The sequence below is a fragment of the Saimiri boliviensis genome, chromosome 10, assembly GCF_048565385.1.
Source record: "Saimiri boliviensis isolate mSaiBol1 chromosome 10, mSaiBol1.pri, whole genome shotgun sequence".
Lineage (NCBI taxonomy): Eukaryota > Metazoa > Chordata > Mammalia > Primates > Cebidae > Saimiri > Saimiri boliviensis.
In genome coordinates this window covers 59,699,873-59,716,283 of record NC_133458.1, presented here as the reverse complement: position 1 = coordinate 59,716,283, position 16,411 = coordinate 59,699,873, and the positions used below count along the sequence as shown (strand labels likewise).

Sequence of the window (16,411 nt, the reverse complement as noted above, 5' to 3'; positions counted from 1 at the left end):
TCACATTGGGAGATCGCAGTCTGAAATTGATGAGTTACTTGGCAATCAATAATTTTTAATGGTGCCTAAAATTCTAATCATTGACAGTATTCCTAACTGAGGCTGTGGGTCAATGGTGAGAGTGGTAAGGAAGGAAAGGGTGTGAATATACCTAGGAATGTGTATAACTCTGAGATGTTCTCTTCACTCCTGCCTGTTGTAATGTGGATGAAGAGAAATGGGCATTTTATGAAGTCCACTGCATAAAGAGCTGTTTCTATTCCTAAAAACAGTTAATAGTATAATGTTGTCTTAGGAAAAAATTCACCTTTGATAACAAGGTAAAAATACATTATATTTTTAATTTATACATAAAAAATAAAATCAAAACCTACTATTTGATATTCTAATAGCAGCTACACACACAGACAAAAAAATTAAAAGCAAAATTTAATAATGATTGATTCCAGAAAATAAGGCTTAGTGGTAGTGAGGGAGGCTTTAACTTTTTATGTCATGCATTTATGCACTGCTTTTAAAATATCGTACATTCATGTTATCACTAAAATTAACACTGGAGTAATTTAAAAATTCGAAATCATCAAATGTTTAAATAAGTATATGATATAAGGGTTAAAGGACTTGACTCTTCATTTTTACATATTCAGCCTTGATATTCTTCTTGGTAAAATGTCAAGAATTTTTCATTCTAAATAACAATGAAGATTTGACATATTTTAAGCCTGTGATGCCAAGTTTGGTCAGTTTCTTTGTTCATTCTTTGCTTGTCACAGCCATGTGTGCTTTAACTGATCCTAATGTTTATATGAAACCAATAGAGAAAAATGAAGAACCTAGATTCAATGCATAAGGATTTTGGAAAACAAAGCATATTGGTTTTTTTTTGCAATTCTCTGATAATCCCTATGGTATCGTTCGTACTATTTAAAATGAGAATATCCTAATTATAACAAAATGAATTTATCTTTAAAGTAGTTTTCTAATGAAATTAAAGGAATATAATTCAATCATTTAAAAATGTGTCTTATTTAATTGTATTTACAAACACTATATTTGTTTAGCTCTCATCTTTGATGTGATCCAGTTTGCACTGTTTTCTTATGATTTGGATATTCCCTGGATTTATATGTTAATATACACTCAGGCATATACATTATGTGCAATATTAATATTATATACATACATAAGTTTAATCATTAGAACCAAAGCCTTTTTTTTTTTTTTTTTTTTTTTTTTTTTTTTGCTTTTAGCTTTTAAATCACTAGATGTTTTGGGTATCTTTCTGAAGAGCCAGCTTTAATAGTATCTAGTAAGCCTGTTGTTATATTTTATTACAACAGGTAGAGTGGTCTATATAGCTTGGTAGGAACAGATGTTCTGCTGTGAAGGCAGATACCCACCGTTAACATCATTTACTGGGGCTGGGTGCAGTGGCCTAGGCCTGTAATCCTAGCATGTTGGGAGGCTTAGGCAGGTGGATCAGTTGAGGTCAGGAGTTTGAGACCAGCTTGGCCAATATGGTGAAACCCTGTTTCTACTAAAAATATGAAAAGAGATTAAGAAAATCAGAGTTCATATTTTAAAGTATTTTGAAATCTGCCATGCTTCTTGATATATTAATTATGAGATGGTGCTTTGGAAAATATGAGATTTTAAACTTGGGCAACTTGGATATGAATCCTACCTAGCTCAGCTATTTATTTGTTGTGTGATTTGGTAAGGTGTCTTTATTTTTTTTAAGTGCTTAGTTTTGTTGTTTGTAATGTGAGAGTATTTGTAAGTTAAAGATCACATCTGGCAATATAAGTAGAAAGGCACTGAAATTAAAATTATAGGTAAACATTCATTGTTATTACTATTACAACTACTACTAAGAATCTATGACATTCTAATGGGCGTATAGGGATAGCACCATCATTTTTGACTCCATGGGTAAATAAGAAAACTGGAGTTAAGAATTTAAATGACTTTTGCAAGGTCACAGAATTACTTGGCAATGGATCTCGTACAAGAAGTGAGATTTTCTGACCCAAAATTTAGCATCTTTTTATAGGAGATCACATTGCCCTTAATTGGATTACTTCATTCACCATACCATTTTCTGAATTTCTAGGTTATGGCAAGTGTATGTATTTGTGTACATTTTACATGTCCTTAAAGTTAAAAAGAAATTAATGTTCTTGGCAGGGATATTTCTGGAATATTTATTTTTTAAAAACCGAGGTTTAAGAGCACTTGCTTTTTTGCCTTTCTGTATACTTCTATCCAAACCAGAGTCTTATATTGATTCATAGTTCTTTGTTTTCTAAGAAAGCTGTGAACTCCACTCTGTTCAAAATTGAGACTGGAGATGATGAAGGTCATAACTTTAACTGGCCACTCTTAGAAATGGAACTCAGAGTCTAAAAAGAGAGCCAAAAGCTTAGCAATTTAAGATGGAATCTCGTTTGTAAAAGAGAAAATGATAAAGTACATATAGATTAGATCAGTTCTCACTTCAATATAAGGTAGTAAAGTACCTTTCCTATTTTTTCTAATAAAAAATTATCACTTGCAAAACAATTTATAGAAATATGACACTTCTGTTTGCTCAGTAAAGTAAGCATTACCAGTTGAATACTTAAAACAACTCTTAGGAACAGATTTCTACTTATGTAACACTATTTAAAGAAATCAAATAGCAGGCTTTACTCTGTGAACATGTGATTGGGGGTCCATAATTGTATTTTTGGGAAAAAAATTAATATATAGATCTTCTAAAATTTATTTAAAGTTTTAAATGTATTGACAGGATAGTAAACATATCCTGTAAATGGGTTAAAGAAATAGAAGGAAATAAATTATAACAAAAAATGTTGTAAAACATTTCTGTTTTCTTTTTTATTGCATTTTAGGTTTTGGGTTACATGTGAATAACATGCAAGATTGTTGCATAGGTACACACATGGCAGTGTGATTTGCTGCCTTCCTCCCCTTCACCTATATCTGGCATTTCTCCCCACACTGTCTCTCCCCAACTCCCCACTGCCCACTGTCCCTCTCCTATTTCCCTGCAACAGACCCCAGTGTGTGATGTTTCCCTCCCTGTGTCCATGTGTTCTCATTGTTCAGCACCCACCTAGGAGTGAGAACATGCAGTGTTTGATTTTCTGTTCTTGTGTCAGTTTGCTGAGAATGATGGTTTCCAGGTTCATCCATGTCCCTACAAAGGACACGAGCTCATGGTTTTTGATGGCTGCATAATATTCCATGGTGTATATGTGCCACATTTTCCCTGTCCAGTCTATCATCGATGGGCATTTGGGTTGGTTCCAGGTCTTTGCTATTGTAAACAGTGCTGCAATGAACATTTGTGTGCATGTGTCCTTACAGTAGAACGATTTATAATCGTTTGGATATATAACCAGTAATGGGATTGCTGAGTCAAATGGAATTTCTAATTCTAGGTCCTTGAGAATCGCCACGCTGTCTTCCACAGTGGTTGAACTAATTTACACTCGCACTAACAGTGTAAAAGTGTTCCTATTTCTCCACATCCTCTCCAGCATCTGTTGTCTCCAGATTTTTTAATGATCACCTTTCTAACTGGCGTGAGATGGTATCTCAATGTAGTTTTGATTTGCATTTCTCTAATGACCAGAGATGATGAGCATTTTTTCATGTTTGTTGGCCTCATGGATGTCTTCTTTTGTACAGTGTTTGTTCATATCCTTTGCCCACTTTTGAATGGGCTTGTTTGTTTTTTTCTTGTAAATCTGTTTTAGTTCTTTGTAAATTCTGGATATCAGCCCTTTGTCAGATGGGTAGACTGCAAAAATTTTTTCCCATTCTGTTGGTTGCTGATTCACTCTAATGACTGTTTCTTTGGCTGTGTAGAAGCTGTGGAGTTTGATTAGATCCCATTTGTCTATTTTGGCTTTTGTTGCCAATGCTTTTGTTGTTTTAGTCATGAAGTCCTTGCCTATGCCTATGTCCTGAATGGTTTTGCCTAGATTTTCGTCTTGGGTTTTTATGGTGTTAGGTCTTATGTTTAAGTCTTTAATCCATCTGGAGTTAATTTTAGTGAAAGGTGTCAGGAAGGGATCCAGTTTCTGCTTTCTGCACATGGCTCGCCAGTTTTCCCAACACCATTTATTAAACAGGGAACCCTTTCCCTATTGCTTGTTTTTGTCAGATTTTTTTAAAGATTGGATGGTTGTAGATAGGTTGTGTTGCCTCTGAGGCCTCTGTTCTGTTCCATTGGTCTATATCTCTGTTTTGGTACCAGTACCATGCTGTTTTGATTACTGTAGCCTTTTAGTGTAGTTAGAAGTCTGCTAGCATGATGCCTCCCACTTTGTTCTTTTTGCTTAGAATTGACTTGGCTATGTGGGCTCTCTTTTGGTTCCATATGAAGTTTAAGGTGTTTTTTTCCTGTTCTGTGAAGAAGGTCATTGGTAGCTTGATGGGGATAGCATTGAATCTGTAAATTTCTTTGGGCAGTATGGTCATTTTCACGATATTGATTCTTCCTAACCATGAACATGGAATGTTTCTCCATCTATTTGTGTCCTCTCTTATTTTGTTGAGCAATGGCTTGTAGTTCTCCTTGAAGAGGTCCTTTACGTTCCTTGTTAATTGTATTCCTAGGTATTTTATTCTCTTTGTAGCAATTGTGAATGGCAATTCGTTCTTGATTTGGCTCTCTTTAAGTCTGTTATTGGTGTATAGGAATGGTTGTGATTTTTGCTCATTAATATTGTATCCTGAAAAATGTTTCTTAAAATAATGTAATGTAGATTAATCATAATTTTAAGAAGAGATTTTTTGTAAATATATGATTAAATGGTCATAACATATGTTAGTTGTAAAATTTTAATAATTGAAAGTTGTCTATTTACAGAGAGGTAAATTAGGCTAAAAGTTCCTTATGAACATTCTTTTTTTTTTTTTTTATAGAAGCCTTAATCTATTTAAAAAGTTTATATATTTTTATCTTTTTTTTTTTTTGAGACCAAATTTTGCTCTTGTTGTCCAGGCTCATGATCTCGGCTCCCTGCAACCTATGCCTTGCAGATTTAAGTGATTCTCCTGCCTCAGCCTCTCAAGTAGCTGGGATTACAGGCATGTGCTACGACACCTGGCTAATTTTGTATTTTTAGTAGAGACAGGGTTTTACTATTTTGGTCAGGCTGATCTCAAACTCTTGATCCCTGGTGATCTGCCCACCTCAGCCTCCCAAAGTGTTGGGATTACAGGCGTGAGCCACTGTGCCTGGCCATTTCATATATTTTTAAAAATATATTTATTTTTTTCTCAAGCCAACATTGCAGGTAATTGGCTTAATTCTAGTGAGACTCTGATATAATCTAAAGATGTGCTGCTTTCAGCATATAGAATGAGTTCATATTCAGACCTTTGATTTTTTTTCACAAATGTAATCTTTTGTTATTTCTAAATGAAATAATAAGATGACAGTGCAATAAGCAATTCAAATAATTACACAAACACTGTCTTTGGAACCATTGGACCACAGGCTGTAGTATTCTATGGTAGACCTAGGTGTGTGTTAATCAACTGAGGTGTAAAAGTTTGATTTCAGCATATGAGAGGCAGTTTAGAAGTTTTAATGCATAATGTATGTAAGTTTAATTTACTGATTTGAGAGCCTCCTCTCTTTGTGTAATTGTGATACAGTATGGATACACTTTCATGTTCATGTACTGTAATTATTTTATAAATTATGCTTGGTGAAAGTGTTAGGTTTTTGTTTTGTTTTGGGCAATCCTGAAAAAAATATTGAAATATGCTTTTATCACTTGATCCTATTCGTAATGATTTAGCAACATTATTGCTAGCATTCAGTGAGTATTATTATGGTGAAAAGAGTGCATATTTAGTTTATGTTTTACAAGGTATGTTTATGGCTAATGAATTACACAGGAGAAATCGTAATCCATGCAGTTTCAGAGAGGAGATATCCATTAAATTTCTGGATGTATTATTTTAAAGAAAATTGTTTTATTAAGTTGCTGAGTATGTCATTACAGTTCTGAGGAATGCTAGTGTCTAGTTTTTAACCAAAATAAATTATGCATGAATATGAATAGCTAAAGATGTCAACTGCAGTGAGTCATCTGAATGCATACTGCTGTTGGGGAGTAACTGAACTGATCTGTGGGGAGCTCATGTGGTTTAGGCAGCCCAACATAATCTGTTATCAAACCTTAGTCTGGTTACATTATGTATTTTGTTGGTATTCAAAATAATAGAAGGTTTTCAATAAATATTTTTAAATAATGCGATGAGAAGTGGGAAAAAAACCTTTTGAATAGTTTACCATTAAATAATATCTAAAAATTACCTGATATCCAACAGAGAGGTAAGAGTAAGCATAAGTGTTTGCTCTTTCTTTCTCTTGCTTTCTTTCTCTCTGTCTTCCTTTCCTTTTTCCTTTTTCCTTTCCTTTCCTTTTCATCTTTGAGAGAGAGTCTTGCTCTGTCTCCCAGGCTGGATTGCAGTGATCTCATATCACTGCAACCTCTGCCTCCCAAGTTCAAGCAATTCTGCAGCCTCAGCTTCTCTAGTAGCTGGGATTACAGATGCATGCCAGCACACCAGGCTAAGTTTTGTATTTTTAGTTGAGACAGGGTTTCACCATGTTGGCCAGGATGGTTTCGAACTCTTGACCTCAGGTCATCCACCTGCCTGGGCCTCCCAAAATGCTGGGATTAGAGACTTGAGCCACTGCATCCGGCAGTGTTTGCTCCTTTTAAAAGTCTATATGAGAAGGCAAGAGGAAACAATTGGAAAATACTGTAAGCCACTATATATTTGAATTTAAATGCTGTGGTTCAGGGTATATTGGTACTGTAATAGTTGAGAAACAGCAGACGTTAATTGATGATATAATAATACATAAGGGAGGAAATTCAATGTGGTTTGTACAAGTTGGATAGCATTTAGGTAAACCTGAGAGGAGCCCACAGTTGACTGGGAATTAGGACTCGGGTAAGAGAGAATGGGATACTGCTTTGATGGAGTAATTCATTTAGATGTTAGGGTTTGCAGAAAAGTTTAGTTGTCATGAGTTTAAAAGTAAAAGCCAAACAGGTTTTATTCTACAAAGGCAGGAAAAGAACATGATTGAAGAAAATTTATTTAACAGCTGATGTGAACAGTACAAAACGGAGGAAATATAAATTCCTAACATTGTGTTTGTTCTTTCGATGTTTCGCTAGTCCAAGTACTACTGCTATGTAATTCAGCAGAGATCATATTATGAATATTATGTAGATGTGTTTAAATTTTCCAGTTAGAGTTTCACAGAAGAGAGGATGTTAGTCATTATGCTTTCTGGAATTTTGTGTGTGTGTGGGGGGGGAGGGCACGGCTTCCATTCTGTTTTGAATCTTAATAAATTAATGATAATTTTGAGCAGGAATATTCTTTAATTCTGAAATCCCCAAATTTACCAATTCACTTCTTTGTTTTGATGTATCAAGTTGATTATTTTGAGTCATTATTGAAGTTACACTTTTAAAAATCAGAATATAATTTTTTGGTAATCAATAGATTTGATACTTTTTTAAAAGTGGCACCATTAATTGATACTCTTCATGTGAAGTTCACAATTAAACCTCCAAGTAATACTTCTTGAAAATCTAAATAGGACTCTTATCTATGAAAGGCTTTAGCCAATGAAGTTGTATTACTATATTTGACACCTCTTATGCATAACAAGGGTTTAACAAAATAAAACTGCAGGGATTGAATTAAGCAGACAGGTGTGTTGGAATTATATGCAGATCCGCATTAGAATACACAGTGGCCTCAAAATGAGCAGAAATTTTGTCTGATCATCTTCTTACCCTCTTTATATTGTACATTAAATCAGAAGACTAAAGGAATAAATACTTTTATGCCTTTCTTTTGTTCCTTCCCATAGAGATAAAAGTAGCTCGTAAAACTGTTGTGTCTTCAGACCTGGAATTTCATTTATACATCTTCTGTATGTAAGGCTATAGGTAGGGAAACAAAGATGGCTATTTTTCCTTTTTTGTCATATAAAATCTAGAATTTAGGAAAAGTTCAGGCTTGACATATCTATCTAAGAAAGTTGGATTCTTCCCTTTAAATGTTTGCGTATTGAAATAAGAGTCCTTTCAGGATACATTGTTATGGTTGTAGTCTCTCCTGGTATAGTTTATTTCATTTATCCTACCATTTATCAAATGAATGTGGATTGTAGTATAATGTTACTGCTTTTGACAAGGCACTTGGGAAACTGTTTAGGAAATCTTTGTGAGAGTCATCTTCTATGAATCAGGCACAGCTGCAGATATTGTCTAACTTTTCTATCTTCTATGAATCAGGCAGCCATGGGAGGCGATAAGGACTAAAATCTTCTAAGATTTTAATTTATGGCTATAGTAGATGAAAACCCAATCATGTAGAATGAATGGACCAAGTATGTTATAGGTACTATGTGTAACTGGCAGCAGGTATGCCTCTACTCAGTATTGGAGGTAAAGGTTTAATTTTGGAAGTGAAACAAGACAATGATTATCTCCAGGCAGGAAAAATATTTATGTCTAGCAGATGTTGTAATTATGAGAGACTTCATTTTGAATCAAAATGAGAATAGATTTTCAGTGGCCTAAGGTGCAAAGTAGGGTTCTGTGGAGAATGGCATGCATCTTGAGAATGCTGTACAGATAGGCTAAACAGTGGGAGATTCACAGTAAACACAGAGCACAGTTAAACATTTTAAATTTATTTAATTCAAACCAGTTCAAAAAATATTTATGAATATAACTGATGCTTAAAGGATCATTTATACACTGGAGATTAATAGACTACTATAATTAAGTCTTGACAGTTTGTCGTTTTGGGTTTTTTGGGAGATGCAGGCTTGCAATTAGCAGAATGGCATAAGTACTAGCCTAAGAACATTGTACAAAATCTTACTTAATTTCATAGATAAAGGCATTGAGGTTTGAAGGGGACTGGTTGTAGTAAGCAGGTTACTTTCGGTGAACATATGAAGTGTTTGAGAAATAATAATGGACAAATGAGAGACAGTGGCTTTGGAAATGTGAGAAAATGAATGGGGATTTACCTTTCATGAGCAGTAAACTTCAGAATAAATGGGAATGTGATAAAAATATTACAGGATTTTGAACTTGTATAACTGAGAAAGCAGTGGAGTATTACTGTTCGTTGTTCACCCTGACTGCACTGTGAAAGAACTGACTGACAGCAAAGGTGTTTCACAATGTTAATGCTAGGGCTGGTTATAGACTTTTTCATTTGCTCAATATATAGGAAAGATTTTTTCTTTCTATTATTTCTTTTTCGTTATTTGAATCAGGGGCTTGCAAATGCTGCTGTTTTTCAGTACAAGACTGTTAAGTGCTGAAATACAAATCACTTTTACCTTCAACAGATTTAGCCAGTAGAATTAAATAAAAAGGAAGCATATTCTTAAAAATCCTAAGAGGATAAAAGTTTTTTATATTGTGCTAGCGATAGATAATGATTTCAACCTGTATTCTAGCACTCAGAGGGGACATTGATGGATCAGATATCTTTTCTGTGTTGTTTATCAAAATTAAAATAAATGTGGTCATTAAAAGCACAAAAGATGAGGGAATGGAGTCTCTTCAAACAAAGGGTATATTAGGAGAAAAGCAGAATTCTCTCCCTGTTGAAGGGAAAGTGACTCCTATTTTCTACCTCCCTTTTACTCACCCTCCTACCTATCTGCTTAGGTAGAAGTATATCCATATACATTTATAAACCACAGTGAATCATTTGATTTTGGAATAAAGATAGTATAAAAATGTGTCCCAGTATTGATACACATCATACATTAGATATGTCTGGTAGTGTTCTAATTTTACAGTTGTCCAAAAATAATGTTAGAGCCTACTGGCTATGTATGAAGCTCCAATGTTCAGATTGCAAAGAAACTTGAGAATTTTACTAATGAAACCAAATATATCCAAAGACATCTTTTCAGAGAACAAAAAGAGAAGCTAGCAGGAAAGAACAGAATCACTGCAATATCTCAGACTTTTTCATTTATGTAGAATTTTTATTCAGTTTTTTTCAAGTACATCTTATCTTCATTTATTGAACTTTATTTTTTGTGAAGTTTTAAATTTATTTCTTCTGTATGGTTGGTGATATTTAAACTTTTTATTTAATCAAGTTTATCAGAAAATTCTGTTAGAAAATATGATGAGGCTTTACTTCTGCCATCTATATTGTCTGCTGTTATCTAAATATAATTGTTTTCTCTTTTTAAAACAGTTTGAGTTGGGATTTTATGTCATAATTTTCTTTTACTTAATCTCTTTTCTTGTATTATACTTTAAGTTCTGGGACATATGTGCAGAATGTTCAGCTTTGTTACATAGGTATACACGTGCCATGTCAACCCTTCATCTATATTAGGTATTTCTCCTGATGCTATTCCTTCCCCTAGCCTCCTATCCCCCAACAGGCCCCAGTGTGTGATGTTCCCCTTCCATGTCCATGTGTTCTCATCGTTCAACTCCCACTGTTATCTACCATAACCTTGAAATTGTCTTATGCATTCACTTGTTTGGATGTTATATGACTCTTCCACTTTAATGTAGCCTCCATCAGGACAGAGATTTTTTGCTTTTTTTTTTTTTTTTTTTTTTCTTCCAAGATAGTCTCGCTTTGTCACCCAAGCTAGAGTGCAGTGGTGCAATCTCTGCTCAATGCAACCTCTGCCTCCCAGGTTTAAGCGATTCTCCTGCTTGAGCCTCCCAAATGGCTGGAACTACAGGCATGTACCACCTCACCTGGCTAATTTTTATACTTTTAGCAAAGACAGAGTTTCACCATGTTGGCCAGACTGGTCTTGAACTCCTGACCTCAGGGTATCCACCCACCTCGGCCTTCCAAAGTGCTGGGATTACAGGCGTGAGCCACAGGGCCCAGCCTGATTTTTGCTTCTTTTATTCAGTGGTATTTGCGTTGTAGAAGGACCTCAATAAATACTTGAATAAAAGAATAAGTATTGTTTATTTTGAAACTACTTGAGTTATGATACTTGTTAAAAAGAATAAAAGCAATTAATGGTAATGAAGATTACTAATCCTAGAAATGTTTAATTTAAACTAGTTAATATGGATATAGATCTTGCATGTAATATGTATTTTACAGAAAAATGTCAGTGACTATACATTTAAGAATTATGCCTTTAGTTATATTTTTCTTCTTTTATCTTGTCTGTCTGCATGATTATGAGGTGATCCTGTGAGGCTATGGAAGAAAATAAATGAGAAAAAACATATAGTAGAACAGCAGAGTTGACATTGATAATAGGGGATATGGGTGAGTGGGTAGATGGATATTTATAGGCATATTTCCTTCCATTCAATAAAATTGAGTGAAGATTTTCTTAAATTTTTGCTTGCTTTTTGTCATGGTACTTGCAGAAGTAACAATTGTTTGATTGTTTTAGGGCTTCAAATATTTATATGTATAAAGAGTTATTTATTTTATGAAATGCTTTAAATGTATAGAAAGGTTAAGACAATGTAGTGCAGGCGTCCCCAAACTTTTTACACAGGGGGCCAGTTCATGGTCCCTCAGACCATTGGAGGGTCGCCACATACTGTGCTCCTCTCACTGACCACCAGTGAAAGAGGTGCCCCTTCCTGAATTGCGGCGGAGGGCCGGATAAATGGCCTCAGGGGGCAGCATGCGGCCCATGGGCCGTAGTTTGGGGACACCTGATGTAGGGTACACAGGTGTACAACACCCATATTGAAAACAAATATAATGAATATCCAAATACCTACCACCCATCTTAAGCCATATAATAATTTTACTTTTTGATTCAGTTTTTAAATCAGAAGTATAACATTTCAGTTTAAATTGAAAATCTCTTAACCTTCTCCAAACATAAGTTTACATTCCACGAGAGTGCAAAATAAGCCTTGTCATACTGGTACATGAGTTTAAATAATTTCTAAAGAAGCTTTAAAATGTTTATGAGTGAATAGTTCAATTTTTTTTTCAAAAAGAAATTGCTTGAGAATAGAAAATGTACTGTTTGCCAGCTGAACACGTTGCAGTTTTGTACTGTGGGAAGTTTGTCTGGTGCCTATGTTCCATATATTTATATATTTTTTAAATTGTGTAGCATTCTGTACAAAGAATTTCAATGCCAAATTGTTAACATTGGTTACATTGGGTGGAGAAGATTGGATCATGGTAGATTATACATTCTGAATTATTTTGGTGACATTTAAAATTATTATAAGAAAACATTGTTTTGAAATAATAAAAAGGTTAAATGTTAAACATAAATATTTTTCACTTCTAAAGTGTGGTATCAAACACATCATCTCACAATTGATGCAATACAAAAAACATTTGCAATTATGTGTGCATATATATATATGTATATCTCATATATATATACAACTCTCATTCACATGCATACACTTTGCAAATATATATCACCAATGAAATATGTATATTACTTATATTGCTCATATTGCTTTTTCAAGTATCTTCATAAAATTTCTAAGGAAACCATGTTTCCTCTGTTAAATCATGCTCTTTGTGATCATTTGAAAGAGTGCTATTATTTTTTATTTACTTTCTTAATAGGGAATGTCCTCTTTCCAACTCAGCATGGTTAACAATTTGTATTCTAAAAATTAGCAATGTATTCATAATTTACCAATCCTACTCTGAGCTGTATATCATCTAAAAATTGATTATGAGCCATCAATAGAGAAAATAACTCTCATAACTGGTTTGTGGTGTCTGACGTGTTTTATTCCCATAGATAGAAAACCACATATAATCTAAGAAAAAACAAGTTTTATGAAAACTTGTTAGAAAAAAACATAAAACTTGTTTTTTCTTAGATTATACGTGGTTTTCTATTTCTTGGAATAATCAAAATTTAAGTAAATCAAAGGCAAAGAATAACAATTGCCATTAGCAGAAACTGAAAGCTATATTTTGATTCTGAAAATATAGCTTTATATTTTATTTAAAATATAGGGTACTTTAGTCCCTGAAGTTCATTTATTATATTTTAATATCATTAAAATATATTTAATATAATTAAAATATATTTAATATCAATTGATTAAAATAATTTTCTCTATATTTTCTGCTTTGAATGATGAGAGACAGTTTCAAATGGCAGCATACATGTTTTGAAAACATTTTTGTGTTTTTAGAGTATTATTGTCTCGGTGACCATTGTTTTATATTATTTCTAGGTGAAAGAGTGGCTCTGTTTGAACTGTCAGATGAAAAGAGCTCTAGGTGGGGATCTGGCTCCAGTTCCATCATCACCCCATCCCAAACCGAAGACTGCACCTGTTACCCCGACACCAGCAGTGAGCAAATCATCCCCACAGTCACAGCAGACTTCCCCAAAGAAGGATGCTGCCCCAAAACAGGATGTCTCCAAGGCACCTGAGCCTAAGAAGCCACCACCACTAGTGAAACAACCAACCCTTCACGGCTCTCCTTCAACCAAGGCCAAGCAGCCTCCTGAGGCAGATTCTTCGTCTAAGCCAGCCCCTCTCAAAGAACCTTCCGTCCCATCTGAGCAGGACAAGGCCCCTGTTGCTGATGATAAACCAAAGCAGGCCAAGGCGGTAAAGCCACCCACAGACCTTGTATCTTCATCATCAGCAACAACAAAACCTGATGTTCCAAGCTCCAAAGTACAGTCAGAAGCTGAAGAGAAAACAGCCCCTCCTCTAAAAACAGACTCTGCCAAACCCTCACAAAGTTTTCCACCTACAGGGGAAAAAGTCACCCCAGTTGACTCTAAAGCCATACCTCGACCTGCATCAGATTCAAAAATTATTTCACATCCTGGGCCTAGTTCAGAGAGCAAAGGTCAAAAACAAGTTGACCTAGTTCAAAAGAAGGAAGAACCCAAGAAAGCACAAACCAAAATAACTCCTAAACCAGATGCCAAGCCAATGCCAAAAGGGTCACCAACACCCCCTGGCCCACGACCTACCGCTGGCCAAACTGTCCCCACACCTCAACAGCCCCCAAAGCCTCAGGAGCAGTCAAGACGTTTCAGTCTGAATTTGGGAAGTATTACTGATGCCCCCAAATCACAGCCTACAACTCCTCAAGAGACCGTGACTGGGAAACTCTTTGGGTTTGGAGCATCAATCTTCAGCCAGGCATCAAATTTAATTTCCACTGCAGGCCAACCTGGACCTCATTCACAAAGTGGACCGGGGGCCCCAACGAAACAAGCCCCTGTCCCTTCACAGCCACCTACTTCGCAAGGGCCACCCAAATCCACAGGTCAAGCACCACCAGTGCCTGCAAAGAATATACCAGTGAAAAAGGAAACAAAAGCCCCAGCAACTGAAAAATTAGAGCCCAAAGCTGAACAAGCTCCAACAGTAAAACAAACAGAAACAGAAAAAAAGCCACCACCTGTTAAGGATAGCAAATCTTTAACAGCTGAGCCTCAAAAGGCTGTCCTTCCCGCAAAACTGGAGATATCTCCCAAACCAGTATCAATCTGTCCTCTCTGCAAAACTCAGCTCAACATAGGTTCTACGGATCCTCCTAACTTCAGTACTTGCACTGAATGCAAGAATCAAGTGTGTAATCTCTGTGGATTTAACCCTACACCACATTTGACTGAGGTAAGCAATACATGTATTACATATGGATGTGAGTCCATGCGTTTATTTTGAAATGTTTGGGTGCCAAATAGCTGAGCAAAAAATACATTTCTAGTGAAGAAACCAAATTGATATCTTAGAAGTTTTAATTACCTACTACCAGCTTACCATCTTACTAAGAGTTCATGTTATTTGTACTTTCCTGGGTTAATGTACCATAAGTAAGAAGATGAAGTAAGCTAAGTTAAATGAATATCTTAATTAGTAAACTAATAAAACAATGATTCAATCATTCATGAAATAAAGACCCATAGCTTTGAGTTGGTTTTCACATGTCAACTCCAAATAAAGGTTTTAATGTCATATTCCCATCTCTAATCCTTCCAGTCTGTGCAGTACATTAATAAAAGAAGTTGTTTGGTTGAATATGCATAAACACCATAAAACTATTATGTTAAGAACAGTTAAAAACTGTTAAGAACTTTGTGTAAGTTAATAATTTTGCCTAGTAGAAAATAGTGGTTCAAAGATACTATATCTAGGCTTTTTCTAATTCTGTTTGGAATATTATTTGGCATCCATAGGAGATGACACTGTACTAGGAACTGTGGAAAGAAAAAAAAGATAAATGGATTTTTATAACTAATGTGAAGTATTTTTTATGGGATGATAAGAATACTTTCTCTGCAGTGTAAATGACTAAAAAGCAGATGTGAATTTCTAATACAGTTATAAAAGAATGAATCTATTAACATTAATAACATGTTAGGGCTGTTGCAATATTTGGATCTTGAGAGATTGGGGGTTAAATAATTACTGCTGCCTTCGATAAGTAGCAACAGTGTTTTAATAAACAGTCTGGGAACTAATCTAAATAATTGTTCCAAGCTTTTATAGAAATCAAAAATACTTAGGAATAATTTCACTCCACTGTTCTTGATTTTGTTATTCATTATGATGGAAAGATTGAACAGATTTTAGCATCTATAGAAAATAAGCTTTAGAGTTTGTTTCTGGTGATGTTCTTGAGTTAAATAATTTTTTAAAAAATATAAAAAAAATTTGTTTTACTTTAAAAAGACAATTGTCTGCTTTGATCTAATTAACACTATATGATAATGTTGTTGCTTTCTCTTAAGTTGTGGTGAATAATTTTGACTAATTTTCATTTTAAAGGGACATCTATTTTAGTTTCTCTCAGCACTTTATGAGCGGTAACAACTACCATTATTACTTACAGTGTTTTGGATTCAGTGTAAAAGCAAAACAAAACAAACTTTAAAAAAAATACTTTTAGAAGAGCTTTTTTGGTTGTGAATTTATGAGGGAAAAATTTTCCCCAATACAATTGTATTTATTTTATGTATCAAAAAAATTGTACCCTTTAATAAGGATTCTAATGGTATCAACACAATGCAGTTAAAAACAAACCTCATTTCTTAAAACTATACTTTTTGCATTTAAAGTATATTTTTACATAGTAAAAAGTGCAGGTTGAGCACCATAATTTAAATTTTACATATATGTGTATGGATATATATATGTGTGTATGTGTATATATATATATATATATATATATATATATATATATATATATAAATACACACATTTAGATTATAGTAATTATTAGAATTTTGTCAGTATTTGGAAGTCTGTAATGACAGTTCCTTGAGTAGAAAAACAATAAACTTGCAGGGAAATCTTTGATTTTCTGTGTGTTGGCAAATTATATTTTGAAAGTGGTAATTTGGAAAGAAGAT

At 34.4% G+C, this 16,411-nt stretch overlaps 1 protein-coding gene across 10 annotated transcripts in view; it reads left to right on the top strand.

The window, feature by feature from the left end:
* Positions 1 to 16,411, top strand: part of PCLO (piccolo presynaptic cytomatrix protein) — a 412,268-nt gene that overhangs the window by 16,589 nt on the left and 379,268 nt on the right. For all 10 annotated transcript variants that reach the window (XM_074379337.1, XM_074379336.1, XM_074379334.1 and 7 more), the window contains exon 3: positions 13,266 to 14,672. In XM_074379337.1, the coding sequence (XP_074235438.1) occupies positions 13,266 to 14,672 (1,407 nt within the window). The remainder of the gene's footprint in view (positions 1 to 13,265; positions 14,673 to 16,411) is intronic.